The sequence below is a fragment of the Cyprinus carpio genome, chromosome A4, assembly GCF_018340385.1.
Source record: "Cyprinus carpio isolate SPL01 chromosome A4, ASM1834038v1, whole genome shotgun sequence".
Taxonomy (NCBI): Eukaryota; Metazoa; Chordata; class Actinopteri; order Cypriniformes; family Cyprinidae; genus Cyprinus; species Cyprinus carpio.
In genome coordinates this window covers 34,589,250-34,604,069 of record NC_056575.1, presented here as the reverse complement: position 1 = coordinate 34,604,069, position 14,820 = coordinate 34,589,250, and the positions used below count along the sequence as shown (strand labels likewise).

General features: G+C 40.3%; 2 protein-coding genes across 3 annotated transcripts in view; one reads left to right on the top strand and one right to left on the bottom strand.

Moving 5' to 3' along the window:
* LOC122141069 (NACHT, LRR and PYD domains-containing protein 3-like) overlaps nt 1-13,513 on the bottom strand; it is a 39,459-nt gene extending 25,946 nt beyond the window's left edge. Inside the window, exons 1-5 of the mRNA XM_042746979.1 lie at nt 13,448-13,513; nt 10,263-10,371; nt 9,940-10,053; nt 9,066-9,179; nt 7,191-8,966 (exon numbers count right to left, since the gene is read on the bottom strand). Of these exons, the coding sequence (XP_042602913.1) occupies nt 7,191-8,966; nt 9,066-9,179; nt 9,940-10,053; nt 10,263-10,371; nt 13,448-13,493 (2,159 nt within the window). The 5' untranslated portion in view covers nt 13,494-13,513. The remainder of the gene's footprint in view (nt 1-7,190; nt 8,967-9,065; nt 9,180-9,939; nt 10,054-10,262; nt 10,372-13,447) is intronic.
* The window catches only part of LOC109062990 (gastrula zinc finger protein XlCGF7.1-like), a 972,510-nt gene that overhangs the window by 199,991 nt on the left and 757,699 nt on the right, over nt 1-14,820 (top strand). The gene's annotated exons all lie outside the window — the stretch shown is intronic.

The window sequence follows — 14,820 nt, the reverse complement described above, 5'->3', positions numbered from 1 at the left end:
ATATCAGTCAGTCAAGCTCTGCACATTATAGCAGTTTTTGTGTAGCATAAAGTGTGTACTATTTATATAACAGAACTTTAGTAATTAGAATATGCTAAACATTTCTTGATAACTGAGTCCTTATCTTCAAGAATATCAATGCATATTTAGCACTCACTATTCTAACATAACTTTATTATACAATTTATAAAAAGACCTGGTAGCTTGCTGGTGCTGTACTTTTTGTTATAGCACTCACTTTTGTTGTTTTTGATGTCATCACATTCAAGCTCAAGTTTAAGTAAAAAGCCAGACAAAAATACGAGTACCATTTTCTGTAAAAAAATATTGGGAAAAAAACTAACAAAAATACTGATAAGATAATAAAAACAAATAAAATCTTGAATCTTTTTGGTCATTCAGTGTTTCTGTAAAATACTAAATAGAAAAAAAAAAAAACAAATAAACTCGAAATAATATATAAAAATCACTACATGTACAATAATAGGTGAGCGAAATCACTACAGTTAAAATAAAAAATTACAAAGGAATGCCGTTATTTTGACAGGAAACTACAACAAAGAATATCATTTACATGTAGCACGTCAATTCTGTCGCTCTCTCTGCGTCTGTGTGAGACAAAAGCGATGGCGAGTCATGCGAACATCAAATTCAGGCACGTTAAAACTGAAAAATATCACAGATGAAAATATATCTTTCACTTAGCCTCCAACTCACACACTATATATCTTTCACTTAGCCTCCAACTCACACACTGGTAAGTAAAATCTGAGAATTTATTAGCCATTGGCTAATATTAGACATCATTTAGTCGCCAAGGTAAAAATTTAGTTGTGTATGCGAGTGATTTACTCGCATTGTAGAGGGTTGAGAGAGTTCTGAGATGGCCTCCTTGGCCGTGAATGGACTCACAGAGAAGTTAAGTATGGCCTCCATAGCCATGACAGGACAGGCAGTGAGTTCACATACGGCCTCCATAGCCGTGACTGGACAGGCAGTGAGTTCACATACGGCCTCCATAGCCGTAACAGAACAGGCAGAGAGTTCATAAATAAGCACCACCACCTCTGGAGGTTCTGCAGCAGATGTCGCCACCTCTGGAGGTTCTTGAGTGAGATCAGGAACTGTTGCACCCTCATGGGTGTATTCAGAGGCTGGGACAACCTCAGGAGGAGTAATTGAGCAGTGAGTCGCCCAAACGCAAAGGATAGCGACCCCCATTACAGGGAAGCACTGAGTGCAGGGGAATAGTCTCTGGTAAAACCCGTGCTGAGGCCCTTGGAATGCCCGCTGCTTTAGTCGAGACCAGTGGTGGATCTGACACACTGGATGCCAGTCTCAGATACCTTGGGACTGGCCTTGTAGAAATGGTCATGGTTGACCCGGCGTGAGAAGACTCTGGATGATCAACTGTGATGTGACGCGACTCTGGATGAACAGCATAACGAGGCTCTAGGAGATCAGCTGAGATGTGACGTGACTCAGGAAGATCGGCTGTGACTTGACTTGACTCTGAGATGACAGCTGTGACATGATGAGACTCTGGAATGGCGGCCATGATAGGACAACACTCTGGAACGGCAGCCATTTTGTGGAAAGTCTCTGAGCTGGCAGCCATTTCATAAATTTTTCTGGACTGGCAGCCATCTTGGGAAGAGACTCTGGAGTGGGAGATACTGCAGGACCACTGTGTTCCTCCTCCACAACACCCACAGTAAATGCATAGCCACTTAGTTGAAGTGCCAGATATATGTAAAATTCCAGTGTCCAGTTCGAACATATCTGTGATCGTGTACATTGATGATATACTGATCTACTCAAACACACTTCCTGAACATGTACAGCACGTCCGAGCAGTTCTTCAATGCCTCATTAAGTACCAGTTATACGCCAAGGCAGAGAAATGTGAATTCCACACGACCTCCACCACATTTCTAGGGTACATAATCAGCCCCGGAGGGGTGGCCATGGACGAGAAGAAGGTCAACGCCGTTCTTAACTGGCCGGAACCCACCACCCTCAAGGAATTACAGCGATTTCTAGGATTCGCTAACTTCTACAGGAGATTCATTCGGAACTTCAGTACGGTTGTCGCCCCACTTACCTCAATGGTCAAGAAAGGAGCTCACCGACTACAATGGTCAGAACCCTCTCACCAAGCATTTCAGACCCTGAAGCAACGATTCAGCAACGCGCCCATCCTCTGCCACCCTGACCCTTCATTACCCTTCATTGTCGAGGTTGACGCCTCTAACACAAGTATCGGCGCTATCCTGTCCCAACGTCCAGATCCCGCCGCGAAACTTCATCCCTGTGCCTTTTATTCTAGGAAGCTCAACTCAGCGGAACACAACTACAGTGTTGGGGATCGGGAACTCCTTGCAATGAAGGCAGCATTCGAGGAGTGGAAGCATTGGCTAGAGGGAGCTACGCACCCGTTTACAGTACTAACAGATCACAAGAACCTGGAATACTTACGCACCGCCAAACGCCTTAATCCTCGTCAAGCTAGATGGTCCCTGTTCTTCACTCAATTCGACTTCTCAGTAACTTATCGACCCGGCTCCAAGAACACCAAGGCGGATGCTCTCTCACGTCAATTTGAGGAGGAGGATATTCCTGTAGATCCAGAACCCATTCTGCCGTTTCATGTAGTAGTTGCCCCCATTCAATGGGACATCGTGACTTTGCTCCAACAATACAGGGAGCAGAACGAGACCCCGGTGGCTTGCCCAGTCGACAGAATCTTCGTCCCTGAGCATCTTCGTGATCAGGTCATCAGTCAAGTTCACTGCCATCCAGCTTCCAGTCACCCAGGTATCACAGCCACCATCAATCAGCTGGAGAACCGCTTCTGGTGGGAATCACTGCACAAGGACACAACCAACTACATACAGCAATGCAATAACTGTATCACTAACAAATCGTCTAAACAATCTCCTGCCGGTCTCCTTCAACCACTCCCCATTCCACAACGACCCTGGTCTCACATTGCAATAGACTTTATTACGGATCTTCCCAATTCCCAGGGCCACACTACCATACTTACCATCATAGATCGATTCTCCAAGGCTTGTAGACTCATTCCACTCCCCAAGCTACCCACAGCTCTTCAGACTGCAGAACACCTCTGCAATTGGGTCTTTCGATTGTATGGCTTACCCGAAGACATTGTGTCAGACCGAGGACCTCAATTCACCTCTCAATTATGGTCAGCCTTCTTCAAAGCTCTGAATGTCAATGTCAGCCTTACCTCTGGTTATCATCCCTAGGCAAACGGACAAGTAGAGAGGCTCAATCAAGAACTGAACCGCTTCCTCAGGACCTACTGCAACCAGAATCAGGACGATTGGGCTCGATACTTACTATGGGCAGAATATGCGCAAAACTCCCTTCTCAAACCCTCAACGGGTCTGATACCCTTTAAGTGTGTACTGGGGTTCCAACCACCGATGTTCCCATGGTCAGGGGATCCAACGGACGTACCGGCTGTGAACGATTGGATGGCACGCAGTGAGGAGGTTTGGAATCGGGCTCATGTTCACCTTCAACACGCTGTTCGAAGGCAAAAAGAGCAAGCGGACCGCCGAAGGCGCCCCGGTCCCAACTACCAGCCGGGTCAATGGGTGTGGCTATCAACACGGGATCTCCGTCTCCAGCTTCCTTGCCGCAAACTGAGTCCAAGGTACGTGGGTCCCTTCCAAATCACTAGACAAATAACTCCAGTTTCTTTCCGTTTGGCACTTCCTAACACATACCGTATTTCTCCCACCTTTCATGTATCCCCGCTCAAGCCCGCTGCTGGTCCCAGAGACGAGGGAGAGGGGAGGTCCCGTGCACAGGCCCCTCAACCCATCACCATAGAGGGCGAGGAGGCTTACCAAGTCCAGGAGTTACTTGATTCCAGACGACGGGGAAGAATCCTACAGTATCTGGTCGACTGGGAGGGGTATGGTCCAGAGGAGCGCTCTTGGGTAAATTCTGAGGATATTCTAGACCCCACTCTCATCGATGAATTTCATCGCTTACATCCTGAAAGACCGGCCCCTCGACCCCGTGGTAGACCCCGACGTCGTTTGCCTCCTCGCGCCAGGAGTCGCTCGCAGGGGGGGGGCCTCTGTCATGGAGACAAAGAGGGCACCCTCACCTGAATACTGACACACACGCATCCACTCATTCATCTACACTGACTACACTACGTTTCCCACAAACCCCGTCCTTGGACTCTGATTACCGTCACAGGTGCTTATCATCAGGACTTGTATATAAGCTGGACTATCACTACAGCTCACGCGAAGTCTGTGATTTGCTGTGTCTGTCATTTGAGCGTATTACCCGTGTTTGATTTCCTGTTGCCGATCCTGTTTGATATCCTTTCCGTACCTTTGCTGCCTACCTATCGACCCTTGCTTGTTACTGGACTTTGATTCTCTGTTCTTCCTACGTTGTGGATATTGCTGGTATTGACCATTGCCTGTACGACTACGATTCTCTGCAATAAAGCCTGCATATGGATCCCATGTAGAGTTCTGGCACATTACAGTATGGTTTTCCAGGGAATTCAAAACACAACACTCGCGTGCCTTTGTTGTGCAAAATGCTGTTGATGCAGCCACAGTCCCAAACGAAAATTGAGACTGTTGTTTGCAATTACCATAAGATACATAACTGATAATAAATTGCATCACTGATAAGAATGGATGCGCGTATATGTCTGTCAATGGGCCACTTATCGTGACATTTACAGCTTTCTGATACATTTACATCTCGGAAGATCGCGAACGCCAATTGCTGGGTATAACACATTTAAAACATTTACCACATCAGATATTCGCGAACAAAAGCCAAGTTGGTGAACAATTTCACCATTTGGAAAAATATAGTCTAAACAATCCACAATATATATATAAAAAAATAATACAAAAATTAACCATGTTTTTTTGTAAGAGATATAATATTGTATTTATGTTTATATCGGCTTATAGCTTTATAATAGGTAATAATAAAAGGCTTACTCGTCAGGAATTATATCCTCCGCTGGGTCCAGACGTTCTTCAAAATGCAAACATTCGTGTTCTTCCTCTGAGGAGAAAGTAGCCTCTTCATCACTGTCCAGAACCATGCCATTTCTCAGGGGCGTGTACATAATATCTGGCTCACCTCAGTTCATTTCCATATTCCTCAGAGCGAGGAGGGAACACATTAGCTATAATGAGGCGATACAGGAGAAACCGGACCACTCCTTACTTTCATACGGATTACATAAGAGATTATTTGATTTTGACTTGAATTTGTTAATTTAAAAGTAGACATTTCAAACTTTGTATACATATATTTATCTGGTCTTTGAGGCAAGTATTCACTGAGATTCGGGTTGTTTTATTTATGTGTCTGTGAAGAGAAGTGACAAAGACAGAGATGGCAGAGAACACACTGTTTATTTTCTTTATTCTACAAAAGCACAGCATTTTGTTGTTATTAGGAGTGTATACAAATTAAAGTAGACCCTTTACAGATTCGATTGATGTATTGCTCTTATCTGTACGATCAAAACTGAAAGTGTAATTTAAGTTATTTTCGCCATTATCAGGCGATTATGCCACAAACCGTGTATCCGCATTTGTCGACCCCAGAGGGTTAAACTCAGAGATGACTGGCCTCCAAAGTCAGACTCCATATGTCGTTCGACATAACGTCTCTGTTCCCTCCATCAGGGAACAAGGGTTACGTACGTAACCGAGACGTTCCCTGAGAGGAGGAACGGGACACTGTGTTTTAGACTGACGCTATAGGGAAGTTCATCAGCGTTACCGGTGTATGAAGCATGTGTGCAAACAAAATTCTATTTGCTGACAATCAATTAATTTTCCTGCTTTGCTGAACACCTTGTGACTTTTAGCAAGACATATGCAAAGCAAGACAGACCTGGGAGTCCCTACACAGCATTGAATCTGCCCAGATGCTGCTCAGCAGTGTTACTGGAGGATGTGTTCTCTCCTTTCTGAGGAGGTGTTAAGAAAATAAGTGATTCAAGGGTTCTTTCTGTCACTTGTTTCAGAGAATATTCCAAGAAGTGTTCTAGCACATTTTATTTATATTCTGTCTACTTGTTTTTTTTTTTATAATATACAAAAAACCCTCTAACACTAGCTCTTTCTATTCTATTTTTATTGTATCTACTTTTAATTATTTTTATTTATTAAAAAATAATAATACTTGCTATGTGTGCTGCGTATTGTTATATTGTTGCTCTTTTGTTGGTTTGATTGCTTCTATTGTCCTCATTTGTAACTCCCTTTCGATAAAAGTGTCTGCTAAATGTTTAAATGTAAATCCCCTGTGAATGGGTTGCTCAGCAGGCCACTCTAGTATGACTCAGCGCTGAAGTAAAAAAATAAAAAACCTCCCCATCAAAATGAAGGGTGTTTGTGGGGTGAAAAGAGGCAGTAGCAAGCTCTTACATCAGGCTCTAAGGCTGGAATGATGACGTGACTGGTAAATTTCACTTATATTTATGGACTTTCTCCTGACAGATCTGGCACAGGGCTTGTGAGCAGAGCTAGTGAATTCTGTGTACTGGTCAGAGTATATTATACATGTTGTATATATTATACAAGTTGTATATTATTATGTTTTTTTCCCCAAATGTTGTCCCTGGCTATAGATTTTCTTTCTTACAGGCTGAGCGTTGTATCTCCTATATCTTCTTACGTAATAAGATAATTAACATTTAAATCAATGTATAACTGCACAGCCTTCATTTGTGACACCACAATAAGCAAACCTCTACAGATTAGAAAACATGAACTGACTCCCGCTGTGATTAAAGAAACCAAACGTGAAAATTATGCAAATGCAAATGTTATTTATACAGACAATAAAACAAACATATAAACATCAACAGAGGACAAGCTGTCCAAATCTGTTTGCTGTCAGTTTTGAACCCCTCACATTCATTCCTTCATCTTCATCTTCCACACTGAGCTCTACATCATCAGCTCTCACACAGAAACACAAAAACCTCTTCAGCTGCTTTAGTTTGTGTGTCTCACACACCTCTCCTGCTCACTGACAGAAATGCGATTCCCTGAGGTTTTCCCCATTTTGTTGCTTTGGTAAAAAAGCACATGCTAAACTCATAAATGTGATAATGTTTTGAAAGTGCAGTGATTGTTTTCAGTGTTACTCACCGAACTGATCTGGATTCTTTAACCACATGTAACAGATTCTGAAGAACTTCATCTGTTGTATGTTGTGCTCCAATAAACTGTTTCAGATCAAACACATCCATCTTCTGCTCTGATGTCAGTAACACATAAACCAGAGCTGACCACTGTGAAGACGAGAGGTTGGCTTTTCTTATTTCTCCAGATTTCAGATAATCGTGGATCTCCTGCATCAGTGAATCATCACCCAGTTCATTCAGACAGTGAAACAGATTCATGGATTTCTCTGGAGAGTGATTCTTTCTGATCTTCTGTTTGATGTACTGAACTGTTTCCTCTTTGTTGTAGAAGCAGCGTCCTGTCTGTGTCAGTAGTTTTCGTAAGAGAGTCTGATTGGACTCCACTGAGAGACCCAGAAGAAAACGCAGGAGAAGATCCAGATGTCCATTCTTACTCTGTAAAGCTTCATCCACAGCTCTCTGATGCAGCTCAGATAATGACTTCCCATAAAAAATCGTAGACCACATACTCTTTTTGGTTTGGTCAAAGACATTGATGCTGTTGATTTTAAAGGAGAGGTGCACATATAGAGCTGCTAGATGTTCCTGGATGCTCAGATGAACAAAGCAGAAGACTTTCCCCTGATACAAGCCCAACTCCTCTCTGAAGATCTGAGTGCACAATCCTGAGTACACTGATGCTTCTGTCTCATCAATGCCACACTCTCTCAGGTCTTCATCATAGAAGATCAGGTTTCCTTTTACAAGCTGCTGGAAAGCCAGTTTCACCAGTTTGAGGATCATGTCTTCATCTGTCACCTTCTTCTCATAGTCCTTCTGATGTTTGATGTTGGTCTGAAGGATCAGGAAGTGTGTGTACATCTGAGTGAGAGTCTTGGGAATCTCTCCACTCTCTGCTTGACTCAACATCTTCTCCAGAACAGCAGCTGAGATCCAGCAGAACACTGGGATGTGGCACATGATGTAGAGACTCCTTGATGACTTCAGATGTGAGATGATCCTGTCGGCCAGACTCTGATCACTGATTCTCTTCCTGAAGTATTCCTCCTTTTGTGGCTCATTGAAGCCTCGTACCTCTGTCACTCGATGGACACACTCAGAGGGGACGAGATCAGCTGCTGCTGGTCTGGAGGTGATCCAGATGAGAGCAGAGGGAAGCAGATTCCCCTCAATGAGGTTCATCAGCAGCACGTCCACTGAGGCTGATTCAGATATATTACACAGTTTCACTTTACTCTTAAAGTTCAGAGACAGACGACACTCATCCAGACCATCAAAGATGAACAACACTTTATATTCATCACTGGATATTTCCATTTCTTTAGTTTCAGGGAAAAAGAAATTAAGAAGATCTGAAAGACTGAGTGTTTTGTCCTTCATCAAGTTGATTTCTCTGAAAGGAAGTGGAAATATGAGCTGGACGTCCTGATTCTCTTTCCCTTCAGCCCAGTCCAGGATGAACTTCTGCACAGAGACTGTTTTTCCAATGCCAGCGACTCCCTTTGTCAGCACAGTTCTGATGGCTTTGTCTTGTCCAGGTAAAGCTCTAAAGATGTCACTGCATTTGATAGCTGTGTCCTCTGTTGCTGCTCTCCTGGATAGTGTCTCAATCTGCCTCACCTCATGCTCACTACTGATCTCTCCACTCTCACTCTCTGTGATGTAGAGCTCTGTGTAGATCTCATTCAGCAGTGTTGGGTTTCTCTGCAACGCTGTTCCCTCACACAGACACACAAACTTCTTCAGCAGATTTGATCTAAATGTGTTGAGGACTTCTTTGCTGTAAAATAGAAATTCAACATTATTAGATGAGTTAAAAAGCACAATGTCTTATGTTGTAACACATGTTCAGATCATATCTCTTACAGAAATATTATACCTGAGATCAGGCCGTGTATCTACACTGTTAAAGATTATTGGTTGAATCATAGATGCATCACTCTTCACAGACACACAGCTGGACTCTGCTTCTGATCTCTTCTGATGAACTGAACTAAAACAGAGAAACACTGAAGTTCATTATTTAAAACTACAGCCGCCACGGGGTAAATTTTTCCCATGGCTGTTTTTCAAATGTACATGATAGAATTAACACTAACACCGCCAGAGGTCACTGTATACCTAAAACCGCCAGCGGGTAGATTTTACAATTTATGGAAGGCAGGTATTAGAAACACTAATCCAGATTTTAAGTCTTGAACATAAAACAACAGGATAAAAATATAATTGATGAAATGACATAATCATTTCATGACTCTAGACACTTCTTTGTGAAGACAGTGGCATAATACAGTAAAATAATATGTTCTTTAGCCATATCAAAACAGTAGTCATGCACGGGTAAAATTGATCCGCAACGACTTCTGGCGGTTAAAGTGTTAAATGACTGTACGCAACAAATCAACTATACATTTATCATTATCAAATTCCCTTTGGGGGGGGGGTTTGACTGCGATTTCACTTTTTTAATGTTGGTTAGTGTGTAATGTTGCTGTTTGAGCATAAAAAATATCTGCAAAGTTACGACAATGAAAATTCAATGCAAACGGAGATATCTTTTAAAATTATGCCATTTAATGCCTACAAAAACAGCTGGAAGGGACTACAAGAAGTTACTTCCCGAAATTTACATAAACCCCGCTTTATACTCACTCATATACTATTTATACAAAAACTGTGAACATAACTGTGAACATAATATATGACAATATTAAAAGTCATGTTATAATCACATTTTCATACAAACGTTATACCTGAGATCAGGCCGTGTATCTCCACTCTTAAACTTCATTGGTGGATCCATAGACCAGTCACTCTTCACAGACACACAGCTGAACTCTGCTTCTGATCTCTTCTGATGAACTGAGCTAAAACAGAGAAACATTGAAGTTCTTTATTTAAATGACTGTATGCAAACAAATCAACTATACATTTATTATCAAAAACATTCACTTTAAAGAGTACTTTATAGTCATTTCATGTACTGTGTTTTATACAAAAAACTGTAAACTCAACTGTGATGATATGTGACAATATTAAAAGTCATGTTATAATCATATTTTCATACAAACGTTACCTGAGATCAGGCCGTGTATCTCCACTCTTAAACTTCATTGGCGGATCCATAGACGCGTCACTCTTCACAGACACACAGCTGGACTCTGCTTCTGATCTCTTCTGATGAACTGAACTAAAACACAACAGATTTAACTCTTTATTATGAGAATCATTAGTAACACTTTATAATAACTTTCATTAATAAATCATTAACAAACATTATGGAATGCTTAACAGATCATTAGTTAATATATCTTCATATTGCGAGAAATATTAGATAATGTGCTTGTTAGTGTTTAAAAAACTTACTACTTAATAAAAATTACAGATCATTATTTAATGTAAATTAAAATGTTTACAAATGTCATTAAACTTTCAAATGATCAAATGGTTTGAACTTTGAATGATTTTGACAGATGGTTTACAATGATTTAAAGCTTCATTAATAGATCATTAACAAACATTATATAATGCTTAACTGATCTTGAATTAATGCTTACAAATTTCATTAAATTAAATTTATACTATAATGCACTTTTTTAAAATCTACAAATAATTTTAACAGAAATAATACAATGATGACAACCTTATTTGTTAAGTAATTCAATGCTAACAAATATCATGGAAATTACAAATTAATCAAAAAAAATTAGCTTAAATTTACAGATTAAGATCTTTTTTTCACAAAATCTGTAAATGTAGAAAATAGCATTAATATGTGAACTGAATTTCACTGAATCATACATCAGCGAGAGAAAACATAATTTTTTCAAGAAAATACTGTCACGGTTCATGAATCGGCTGTCTCACACTGAGGTGTCTGTGTGAGTGTAATTGTGTGGGTGTGGTTACACATTGTCTTGATTAGTGTCACCAGCTGTCGTTGATTTCACCTCCCTTTATTAGTCAGTAAATTCCCTCTCATGTTGTCAGATCATTGTGGTTGTTCCCTGGTGTGCGTCCTGTTCTTGTGTCTCGTCAAGCCCAGTTCTCCGTTAGATTTCGTCAGTTCTTCGTGTCGTTTGGATTTCGTCAGTTCTTCGTGTCGTCTGGATGTTCCACGGTTCCTGGGTTTCTCTTCACGCTCTTCACCGCACCACCACCGGATCGCCATCTCGTCCCTGCTTCACCACCACCACATGATTGTTTGTCCCCGGCCTGTGTCTTTACTCTGACCCTCATTATTATTAAACTTGTTAACTTGCATCTTGCATCCTCTCATTATTCATCACAAATACTTGTTTATTTATCAAAACAATGTAATATAACCGTACACTTTTGACCCCTTAACCAACTCTTAAACCTGCCCACACACCAAACCTGTCCCTAACCTTCACCCGTATCACAACTCAATAACAGAAGTGTTGTGCATTAACACAAGCTTTTAATCATTCTATAACATCTGTTAAAATCATTTGAAGATTTTCAAGATGTGCATGATCTTATGAATTAAAAGTTTAATGACATTTGTAAGCACTGTAATTTACATTAATTATCTGTTGATCATTAGTGTAGTAAACACTAACAAGCAGATTATTTCATGTTTCTAGCTGTGTGAATATATAATAACTAATGATCCGTTAAACATTATATAATGTTTGTTAATGATTTATTAATGAATCTATTATAAAGTGTTGTCAAATCATAATATAAAATCTTCATAAAGTATTAGCCTACTCATTAAAAGCAGCCATGAGGGCTTTATGGTGTTATTGTTTTCAATAAATATTAAGCTTTATTTATGTTGCAGTAGGGGATTTTCCTTTTTTTCTGCAGTCGTTACCCTTATATGGGAATGGGTGGATGAGGTAATTAGGGCAGGTGTATTTAAGCATGTAGACTGGAAGCCCCAGAATGTAGGCTTTGTCATACCCGCCCCTCGTCCGGTGTTTTTGCAGTCTTGGTAAGTGACGGAGGTTATGCACGGCGTCGTGTGGTTTTAAAGTGTTTAGGGTATGTGTCTTTGTCTTTTGAAGGTATTGCTGGAACCGTCTGGGCAGCGTGCCCCTGGGAGTTGTGTCAAGCACTTATTTGGAAGCTTTCAGGTATGTTTGGCAATCGCAATGAGTTGTGGTGTGGGTTATTGTGTGTTTTAGCAGAACATTCGCGAGTACATCCAGATATTGTGATGTGTGATTTTTCGTGTGGTAGTACGTATGATTTAGTGAAGTGTTTCGTATCCCCTGATTGGAGTAGATTCTGGTTTGATTTATGTTTGTTTTGCAGTCGCCTGTGTACCACGTGATGGTTAACTCAGGTCGTGCTGCTGGTTTTTTTTTCATGAATAGTTTTCTTTTTTTTAGTCTTTCGTGGATGGATTATTTTCTTGATTTCATAATTTCAGTAGTCTCTATGTTCTGTGTGGGTTTTATTTTTATTATCATTATAGTTTGGTTTTTATTTGGAAACGGTTTGACCAGTGTGTTTTGGGCTGTAGTGGGCTGTGTGGTGTCATTATTTAGCAGTGTGTAATCATTATATTTGTGCCTGATGTGATCGTGACGATTTTGTATTTCACCTAACTTACTAATTTTTCTTTTTGTTTTTTTGGGTTCGAGTCAAGGCTGAGTGCGCCGAGGGGGAAGCTAGTCACCTGGGTGCACACATTTGCTGTGAGTTTGGAGCACCAGGGTTTGAGCACCTCTTCCTATTTTGGTTTGCCGTGCACACGTAAGTGGTTGAGAGCACAATTGTTTCCAGCTAGCTTGCCACCCCCTAAAGTAAGCTTTAGCCTTGCAGTTTCTATTCCTTTATTTATACTTATTTATTTATTTATTTTGGTGTGCTTCGTTTTATGGGAACAGTATAGGTGTTTCTTTTCTTTATTTAGTTTGTGATTCAGTACTGTAAATCGTATATGTCTGGAGGAATGTTCTTTTAACATTTGTAAACTTTGGCGGTTGTCCTAATAAACTTGCTGTTAATTTACACTGATTAAATGATGTTCATAGGGACATTTTTCCTTTTAAATAAAATTCATTTGTTTATTGGATGAAGCGACTCTGTCTTTTCACTGCACCACCGAACCTGGGTTCCTTTCATATTCCCTTGGGTGCAATTCCCAAGGTGGCGTAGTCAGTCAGTGCTATCTGGACTTAATTATACTAAAGAAAAATACTGCTCCGGTCACATTTATTTATGTATAATGTAGACAGCCATCTCTTCTATATCATAATAGTATATTTAATGTGTTACTCAAAGTACCTGTGTGCTGGAAACAAATCTTAATCTCCAGAAGTTTGTGTTTCATCCATTATGGATCTGAACAGTTTGATTCTCCACTGACTCTAGATAGAAGAGACAAACAATCACACAAACTAATCAAAGCTAATCAAACAGCCTTTTGAGACTTTTGATGCATCAGCTGCTACAAAATGGTAAATACAGAAAACATAATAAAACTGTGCGCTACAAACCAGTTCTATGCTTATAATAATGAATTAAAATAATTAGATAAATACCAGTGTGCGGTATCGAGCAGCATAACGTAGTGTTTACTGGACCGCTAAATAACGGACACAAATGCCTCGCGCGTTCTTAAATTAATAATAATATTAATGCGCATATTTAATCTGAATGACAGTTAGAGGAACAGACTATAAACGTGCTTTCACTCAAATACAGAAGGTTAAAAGACATATTTTAACACAAAAATTCTGTTTAGAGTTTTGAAGAATCTAATTCAGCAGGAAACACAAGAAACTTGTTCATTTGCTTTCGGGTGAAAAATGCGTACATACCGATTCACATTTCCCATCGGTAACTCGACACAAGCTCCTGCTTTAGCGTTTATTAGCGATTCTATTAAAGATTTATAGATATAATGTATTGTAGATCATCGATTCTGTCTGTTTAAAATGGCCGCATCAACTCTCTGTTCATTACTTTCACTTTTCATGAGGAGAGCGGTTGCCAGATCCCGGGAAAATGTTCCTCCCCCGCCGGCATTTTCAACGCTGAAACACAACGTCAGGTACCAGGGTTCAGTCAAACGTGAATTACCTTTCGATTTTGCAAATTGGATTAAACGTGATATTGTGACGCTGTTTCACCGTCTTACCTTCATCAGGGGGTGAATTATGATCGTTCTGGAGTCGTTGGATTAACGTTGAATTAGGTGTTGATTTTAAAAAGTGAATCAAGGTTGATAACACGACGTTTCACCGTCGTACCTTGCACCATGTATAAATACACAACTGTATGTTCAATTAGAGCCTAGTTTGCATTTAGATCCAACAACACTGTACATTATAAAGGTTAAAAACAAATGACCTGGCAGCAATGGCTTTACAATCAACTTCAATAAACTACCACATGCTCAAAATTGTAAAACAGCAGTTTTATTTAGGAAAAATACTGTATAAATAATCCACAGACTTGGTATTTTGCAGTGTATGCCTGGATGTATTGTTAAAAACCTGTAGAAGAACAATCCAAATCCACAATAACTATTTAAAGGTTTTTGGTAAAATAATTTGGCATATTTTTGCATAATAAATGCATATTTTGTGCTGCACTTGCAAGAGAAAACCCTGTGTACCTTTATGACTGAAACAGCTGATCTTTATTTTGGTGGG